This window comes from Arachis ipaensis, chromosome B09 (assembly GCF_000816755.2).
Source record: "Arachis ipaensis cultivar K30076 chromosome B09, Araip1.1, whole genome shotgun sequence".
In the NCBI taxonomy this organism is placed as follows: domain Eukaryota; kingdom Viridiplantae; phylum Streptophyta; class Magnoliopsida; order Fabales; family Fabaceae; genus Arachis; species Arachis ipaensis.
In genome coordinates this window covers 7,122,214-7,131,611 of record NC_029793.2, presented here as the reverse complement: position 1 = coordinate 7,131,611, position 9,398 = coordinate 7,122,214, and the positions used below count along the sequence as shown (strand labels likewise).

Below are 9,398 nucleotides of genomic sequence, written 5' to 3'. Positions count from 1 at the left end.
ATATATATATTAATAATTGTTGCTCCATTTAGTGTTGACGTCCTTTCCCAAGTTCCAACTCATACATAACCTTTTTCCTTCTCTCAAACCCAAAGCCTCTTGCAATATATAATTCTAAGAAGAAGAAGAAGAAGAAGCCATTGTGGAACATGGCAACCTATGGCACAATCCCAACAACTTCGTCATCACCACCTTCAACCCCAAACCTCGTTTACATCTCGCGTGTCAAGAACAAGGTCAGGGCAGGCCTAGGGACTCGTCAGCCATGGAAGACCATGTTGGATCCACGATCCTTTGGAATCCCCATCACTCTATCTCAAGCAATGTCTCGTGTTCGAATCAACGTCCCTTACTTTCGCGTGAACTATGCCATGGTGGCACTTCTAATCTTATTCCTTAGTCTTTTGTGGCACCCAATTTCATTAATTGTTTTCCTTCTCTTAATGGCTCTGTGGCTCTTCCTCTATTTTCTTCGTGACCAACCACTTTTACTTTATGGTCACGTAATTGACGACCGCATTATAGTGGTCGTCATGACTATATTCACCGTGGCAGTACTGTTGTTAACGGATGCCACGGTGAATATATTGGTGGCCGTTGCCGTGGGAGTGGTGGTTATGGTGGCCCACGCTGTGTTTCGAAAGACTGAGGATCTGTTCTTGGATGAGGTTACTGGGCTAGTTCACAATGGTGGTGCTGCAGCTTAGTGATGATTCATGTTTTTCTTTCTCCTTTTTAATTTATTTTTATTGTGATTTCTAATTTGCTAATCTTATTTGGTGAGTTATCAGTAAAAATAAGTTATTAGTCTTGGGTTTACTTTGTGGTTTATGTATGATTTTTTTTTTCTGAGGTATTCTCGGGTGCCTATGTAAAAAGTTTTGATCTATGATTGTAGTTTGTAGTTTGTACCGTTAGATCAAATATTTTAATTTGTTTCTATTTCATAATAGATAGTACTAATTAATATCATGCTTTATTTTTTAAGTTGCTTTATTTCCTCGTAAATTTTAGAATAGAGAAGTGTTAGGAGACGACAGTTTTTGATTTTTTGTGATTTGTAACATTATTACTAGTATTTTTAATAATATGAGATTATATCTAATGGTGTAAAATTAACAATTTTTTTTGCTGATTAAGTGTTGACCAGATTTTAATAAAATTGCTGGCTCTAGAGTTTCTCTCTTAAAATATTATACTTGTATTTATATAATAGATAGTTTGAGATTGTTTTAGATAATTTTGAAATGATTTAAAATATTATAGAAGGTTTTAGAATGTTCAAAAAAATTTTGAAAGATTTTAAAAGATTACAGAGTATTCTAAAAGAGTTAATCGGTAAATCAATAAATTGAATTTTAATTAGGAGAATTAAAAATGCAAAACTAACATAAAAATAGGATAGAGCTCGTCAAAACGAAAAACGAAAAATCAATCTTGAAATTTTGGCCCAAAATCAGACTGAAAATACCGAACCGGTGATCAAACTGGGCCCATGGGTCCAACCGGACCCAAACCCTTAAAAGAAACAGCATCTCTCTTCTCCCTCGTTAGCTTCAGCGACGCCAAAATAGAAGGGAGAGGAGGAGAGCTTTCCTAACCCTCTTCAATATTTCCAACCACCATATCTTCCTCGTTTGAGCTCCGGTCACTGCACCGTTTGCGGCCACGTGTCCAGCGCGTCGAGCTCTACATTTCTGTCGGATCAATTTCACCGGTAAGCTTTGTTTTTGTTTCAGAATCTCTACCCCCTTTCTTTGGTAAAATTGAAACCCTACAGTGAAATTTTGCCCAGTTTTGTGTTTTAGTTTCGAGTTAGCTTCCGGAGCTTATTCGGCTTGAGCTATTATACATATGGGTACGGTAAGGATACCCTAACCCTAGCTCAATCTTGCATTTATAGTGAAAAATCTGAATTTGGAACATATATATGAATTAGGTGTAGATTAAGTGGATATATATGCATTGGAATTAAATTGGGAGCATTTGGAAGCTTGTTGGTGATTGGAGTCAAGAATTAGGTTGGTTTCTCAAGCTTGTGAGGGGCTGTGATTGTGTTCTTGTGGCTGCCTTGGTCCAAGCGCGGTGATCGGCCAATGTATGGTTTAAGTTTCGCGCGTTTAATATTTAAAGTGTTGTGAAAACTTAGGCTAGAAGAATCATAGGTTAAGTTGAATTGGTTAATTGCATTTGATGATTAGTGTTGTGAAGTTGTTGAATAACTTGTGGATGAATATGTATTGGAATTTATGAGGTGTTGAAGTTAATGAATGTGAACTCTTGAAATTGAGCTAGTGATAGGAATTATGAGCATGAATTGTTGGTATTGAATTTGTGTTCTTGAGACCATTAATGAAGGGTTGATATATGTTAATGGAATTTAATTGATATGTGTTGATAAAGGGTTGATATATGTGAAGAATGGTTAGTATATGGGAAGAGTTAATATATGTAAATGAGGGGTTGTTTATATATGTGATGTATGTTGATATATATTGGTGGTTAATGTTTGTTAGATTAGTTGAAGGTAAATTGGATGTGGATGTTAATAAAATAGGCTTGATATGTTAGTAATGTGCAGGTTTAATGGTAAGGAACTTGAAATTGGTGAAAATGAGATTTCGAAGCTAATTGGTAAAAATTGAACTTTGGTGAACTTTGAAAGTCCATAACTTGCTCCTCAAATTTTGGATGGAATTGTGGTTTGTTTCAAATGAAAGAGGGTTTTGTAAGCTTTTAAACGATATCAACTTTGTGAAAAACGAAATTTTGTGGAGAAAGTTATGGACAATGAAAAACTGGTGTATGAAACTGGGTTAATGCAGGTTTAAAAACTGGTTATGCAGCTTTCTGGGCATTCTGCATTTTTGGAAAAACGTCCATCCAGCGTGGCGTAGCATTTTAGCGACGCATGTGCGAGAAGCCATGCGTGCGCGTGAAAAGCTAATACGCATGATCACGCGTACACATGACTCACGCGTACGCAAAAATATTTAAAGAAATGTGATAGATTATATATTTGTAATGAAAGTTGTAAATCCCGCTAAAATCGGTAAATAATTAGTCAATAAATTGAATTTTAATTAGGAGAATTAAAAATGCAAAACTAACATAAAAATAGGATAGAGCTCGTCAAAACGAAAAATTCGATACCAATCTTGAAATTTTGGCCCAAAATCAGACTGAAAATACCGAACCGGTGATCAAACTGGGCCCATGGGTCCAACCGGACCCAAACCCTTAAAAGAAACAGCATCTCTCTTCTCCCTCGTTAGCTTCAGCGACGCCAAAATAGAAGGGAGAGGAGGAGAGCTTTCCTAACCCTCTTCAATATTTCCAACCACCATATCTTCCTCGTTTGAGCTCCGGTCACTGCACCGTTTGCGGCCACGTGTCCAGCGCGTCGAGCTCTACATTTCTGTCGGATCAATTTCACCGGTAAGCTTTGTTTTTGTTTCAGAATCTCTACCCCCTTTCTTTGGTAAAATTGAAACCCTACAGTGAAATTTTGCCCAGTTTTGTGTTTTAGTTTCGAGTTAGCTTCCGGAGCTTATTCGGCTTGAGCTATTATACATATGGGTACGGTAAGGATACCCTAACCCTAGCTCAATCTTGCATTTATAGTGAAAAATCTGAATTTGGAACATATATATGAATTAGGTGTAGATTAAGTGGATATATATGCATTGGAATTAAATTGGGAGCATTTGGAAGCTTGTTGGTGATTGGAGTCAAGAATTAGGTTGGTTTCTCAAGCTTGTGAGGGGCTGTGATTGTGTTCTTGTGGCTGCCTTGGTCCAAGCGCGGTGATCGGCCAATGTATGGTTTAAGTTTCGCGCGTTTAATATTTAAAGTGTTGTGAAAACTTAGGCTAGAAGAATCATAGGTTAAGTTGAATTGGTTAATTGCATTTGATGATTAGTGTTGTGAAGTTGTTGAATAACTTGTGGATGAATATGTATTGGAATTTATGAGGTGTTGAAGTTAATGAATGTGAACTCTTGAAATTGAGCTAGTGATAGGAATTATGAGCATGAATTGTTGGTATTGAATTTGTGTTCTTGAGACCATTAATGAAGGGTTGATATATGTTAATGGAATTTAATTGATATGTGTTGATAAAGGGTTGATATATGTGAAGAATGGTTAGTATATGGGAAGAGTTAATATATGTAAATGAGGGGTTGTTTATATATGTGATGTATGTTGATATATATTGGTGGTTAATGTTTGTTAGATTAGTTGAAGGTAAATTGGATGTGGATGTTAATAAAATAGGCTTGATATGTTAGTAATGTGCAGGTTTAATGGTAAGGAACTTGAAATTGGTGAAAATGAGATTTCGAAGCTAATTGGTAAAAATTGAACTTTGGTGAACTTTGAAAGTCCATAACTTGCTCCTCAAATTTTGGATGGAATTGTGGTTTGTTTCAAATGAAAGAGGGTTTTGTAAGCTTTTAAACGATATCAACTTTGTGAAAAACGAAATTTTGTGGAGAAAGTTATGGACAATGAAAAACTGGTGTATGAAACTGGGTTAATGCAGGTTTAAAAACTGGTTATGCAGCTTTCTGGGCATTCTGCATTTTTGGAAAAACGTCCATCCAGCGTGGCGTAGCATTTTAGCGACGCATGTGCGAGAAGCCATGCGTGCGCGTGAAAAGCTAATACGCATGATCACGCGTACACATGACTCACGCGTACGCGTGACTACTGCCTACTGCAAAACCGGATTTTGACTGTTTTAAACCAAATTTTCACTTCTAAACCTCCATTTTCTGCCTTTTAAGACTTAAAGCATAGTACTAAGTCTAGTAGATAAATGAAGTTAGGAAAATAAGATAACTTGAGGGTGAAGTAAGAGCTAAATGATGGATTGCACGAAGAAGATAAGAATATTAAAGAAGTTTAATGCCAAGGCTTGATAATTGATGATGTATTGATCATGAAAATGAAATGGCTTATGAATGATGATATCTCTGAGATACGAGTTTTCCGGGGTAAGAACCGTGGCTTGCCACCACGTGTTCCAGGTTGAATCTCGATACTCTGTTGACCCTATGTCGTAAGGGTGACCAGGCACGTATAAATTTCCGGGTATGGATAGCCCCATTGAGTGATTTAAATGATAATTGATTATGAAATCTATGCATAGACTCTTGGGGATGCGCGACGGGGGACAGTCTAAGGTTTTCGAACTTGTCGGGTTGGCTGGATAACCGACAGATGAGTCTCATCAGCCATAGGACATGCATGCATCATGTGCACTTGTTTGTTTTGATTGCTATGTATTTCTTGGGTTTGCCTAATTGAATATAAATCTCTTGCTACCTGTTGTACTTGCTATTTGCACTATCTGCTTATTACTTGTGCGTGAACTTGTTTGGTTGTTTGTCTTTGCTGAATTGTGGAAGACGGAGGGATGGAGGAAAGGGTGAAATGGCTTGGTGTTATGTTAGGTTTAGAATTGAGTGAGTTTAAGCAGGTTTAGATTACCTACCCCTATTATGGCTTCTGTTTATTAACTAAGCTTTACAATTGTATGACGGAGTTCTAGAATTGCCTCTGGTATTCTTAGGACCTTATTTATTATATGCGTAGCACTTTTATCATGCTGAGAACATCCGGTTCTCATCCCATATTGTGTTGTTGTTTTTCAGATGCAGGTGGAGAGGCTCCTCGCTAGGCGTCTAGATCTTTGAAGCGAAGTATTTCCTGGGTGTATTTTGGGTTTCTGTTTATGTATATGTATATATATGTGTTTAGCTTACTCTCCAAGTAACTTGTGTATGCTGCTCCTCATAGAGGATGAGGGAGAGATAGAAGTTTATTTGGTATTTTGGTATTTTTTGGGATACCTATGTATGTATATATGTATATATATGTATCCTCCGGCCAGCTTTGGCTTCGCAAGTTGAGTCAGGATCTAGTTATGTTGTTTTCTTGCCTTTCCTTTACTCTTTTGCTTATCTTTATCATTTTCCATTAGGTTTCTTAGCACGCATGTAATTCTATTCCTCGAGCGTTGCGATTTTTATTCTGCGATTTTGTTTTAACCGTTTTTAAAGGCTCCTAGTATATTGTCTCTTCCACTATTACGTATATATATTTTACTGTTTAGAGGTCCGTAACACCATACTACCTCTGTTCTACGACTTAAGCGTAAAACTCTGTGTAGTAGGGTGTTACAAAAGTTCTGAACACTCGATTTAAATGATAATTAAATTCTATCATGACTATTCATTAATGAGGTGGATAATTATAAATAGAAGTTGAGAGTTAGAATTTGAGTATATAAATTATTTTTAATAAATACTTAAATAATAAAGTATTTTTCTATCAAATATTCTTTTCTTCTGTATTCTTAATTTTTTTATTAAATATTAAAAAATAGACTAAATTTTAATTCAAGAGATTAAATATGTCTAAATATTAGCACAATAATATTAAAGTGTGTCCAAAATCGTAACATCTAATTAGTATATCCAATTATTTACTCTTCACATTTAAAGAAAAAAAACCTAAGGATAAAATAGATTTTGGACGGGAAAAAGAGAAAAACTTTCCTCCAATTAGATATATGAAAATTTAAAAATATTTATATACTAAACATTATGTATCAAATAAATTTATATTATATATTTTAATATATATTTTATACGAATAATTAATTTTTTAGAATCTTGCCTCTTTTATAAATAAAAATTAAATTATCTTATACAAAATTTAGATATTCCTTAATTTAGATTTTAGTTTTTGAAATTAAATTGAATTGATTTTAAATCTTTCGATTTCTTTATTTATATGCTACTATTTTTAGAATCAATTATTAAATTAGATTGTCACTGCTTTAAAATATATTATCTAATTTGTTACTCTTTTATGGGCAAAAAACACAATTAAGCCAAGGGAGGAAACAAATTACATGAATCAGCCAAACTGAAAATAGCTTCACGAATCAGCCAAAGCACACTACTATGTAATTCGAACTAGCTGGATTTGAACTATATTAACATATAATTCGAACCAACTTAACTCGAATTATGAAGGAACATGTGATTAACCTAATTCGAATCTACATGGTTCGAACTACCAATGAGCATAATTCGAACTAGGTTTGTTCGAATTACACAGTTGGATGCTTCCCCAAGTAATTCGAACCTAGTTGGTTCGAATTACTCAAATTTTGCCTCAAATAGTAATTCGAACGGGGCTGGTTCGAATTACATAGGTTTCGGCTATATAAGGAGTTTGAATCAGCCTCATTCAAATCACTTTTTCATTCTCATACCCCACCAAATTTCAGAGAAAACGACCCAGATTCGATCCGACAAAGACTCGAACAGAATACTCAGCCGATGGGGGACGATCCGGAAAGGCTATATCGGTTTGACGGAGTTGCTCATATAGCCGGGGTCATCAACGACGAGGTTAGTAGATAGAAAACTTTGTGCTAGCGGTTCATCTAAGTTAGTGGTTTTGCATGTAGTTTTAGTGGTGGTTTATGTTAGCGGTTTATCCTAGTGGTATTGCAAGTGGTTTATTTGAGAGGTTTTGCATGCGATTTAGTTGGTGGTTTATGTTAGTGGTTTTTGTTAGTGGTTTTGTATGCGGTTTTGTTGATGGTTTATGTTGGCGGTTTATTTTGGTGGTATTGAAAGTGGTTTATTATGTGATTTTGTGTGCGATTTATGATAGTGGTTTTGCATGTGGTTTTCGTAAGTGGATTTGTATGCGGTTTATGTTAGCGGTTAAAGCATGTGGTTTTGTTGGCGGTTTAGGTTAGGAGTTTTTAGTAGTGGTTTTTGTTAGTACTTTTGTATGCGGTTTTGTTGATGATTTATTTTGGCGGTTTATTTTGGTGGTATTGGAAGTGGTTGACCATGTGCTTTTGTAAGCGGTTTATGATAGTGGTTTTGCATGTGTTTTTCATAAGTGGATTTATATGCGGTTTATGTTAGCGGTTTAAGCATGTGGTTTTGCAACTGGTTTGTTATATTGGTTTTGCATGTAGATTCTGTTAGTGGTTTCGATTAGTGGTTTCTGGTGTTAGTTATTTTTGTCACTGGTTTTCTAAGTGGTTCTAATAATGCGGTGCATGTAATGCGCAGCCACAACGATGCATCAGGAGCATGTGGCAGCAGCAGGGCATGCGACTCGATGAGCGGTATGTTTCGTACTTGCAGATGGCCGGATTATACCATCTTGCGAGGCTGAACGATAGATGGTTCCAGTTAGATGAGCCCCTTGTTAGTGCCTTCGTTGAGCGGTGGCGTCCGGAGACGCACACCTTCCATATGTCGTTCGGAGAGTCCACGATCACACTTCAGGACGTGGCGTATCAGTTGGGGTTGCCAGTGGACGGGCGTTATGTCAGCAGTTGCCTTATAGATTTCCAGATATACATCCAGGGTGACCGTCCAGCTTGGGCATGGTTCCAGGAGTTGCTTGGAGTGATTCCTCCTCCGAGCCAAGTTCAGAAGTTTGCAGTAAACTGCACCTGGTTCCAGGAGACTTTTGGAGAGTGCCCCGAGGCAGCCGATGAGGAGACTGTGCGGCGCTTTGCTCGTGCCTATATCATGATGTTGTTGGGCACTTAGCTGTTTGCTGACAAGTCCGGCAACTGCATTCACATCAGATGGCTTCCCTATTTAGCTAGGCTTGAGGAGATGGGTACCTACAGGTGGGGGTCTGCAACACTGGCATGGTTGTACCGGTGCATGTGCCGAGTGGCGAACAGACATGTGGTGAAGTTAGCGGGCCCACTTCAGCTACTTCAGTCTGGATCTTTTGGCACTTTCCTAGGTTTATGCCTGCTGGGTATGATACGTGCAGCTGGCCGTTGGCCTTGAGGTACCCTACTCAGACTTTTCTATTTCAAGTTAAAATAGTTAATGTTCATGTACGCTTGTAATGTATTACAAATATGTCACACTTTTAATTAGCCATCACACCCATGTGAGATGCAGGTGGTCAGGTTACAACCCTTCCGGTAGCGAGAAGGGAACTAGAGTGCAGAGTTGGAGACTGAGGATAGACATGTTACAGGCCAGGGATGTGAGTATACTACCGGCTAAGTTTATTTAATTAACTAAACTTTATGAATTTAGAACATGAATTGGCCTGACAATGTTGGAATCTTTGTGCAGTTTATCTGGATGCCGTATAGCTCCCCCGAGGTGCTGCAGGTTGTGCATCCGGAGGCGTTGGAGCCTCGGTATACGGCGATGTGGTGGTCTGTGACGTCACTGATATACTTTGCCGTTATAAAATAGCATCAGATAGATAGGGTTCTACCGCAGTTCGGCAGAGTCCAGCCCCATCCGCAGCCCGCCCTGAACATCGACTTTCTGATGTCGAAGGACGGGAGAGGCGGTGATCGTTGGTTCCCGTCCGCT

General features: G+C 37.6%; 2 protein-coding genes across 2 annotated transcripts; both read left to right on the top strand.

The window, feature by feature from the left end:
• LOC107616869 (PRA1 family protein F3-like) lies at window positions 45-812 on the top strand. Its single transcript, XM_016318766.2, has one exon. The coding sequence runs from the start codon at window positions 150-152 to the stop codon at window positions 705-707; it is 558 nt and encodes a 185-aa protein (XP_016174252.1). The 5' UTR covers window positions 45-149; the 3' UTR covers window positions 708-812.
• LOC110266741 (protein MAIN-LIKE 1-like) lies at window positions 7,359-8,600 on the top strand. Its single transcript, XM_021111720.1, has 4 exons — window positions 7,359-7,430; window positions 8,015-8,026; window positions 8,112-8,167; window positions 8,225-8,600. The coding sequence occupies exons 1-4, from the start codon at window positions 7,359-7,361 to the stop codon at window positions 8,598-8,600; spliced, it is 516 nt and encodes a 171-aa protein (XP_020967379.1).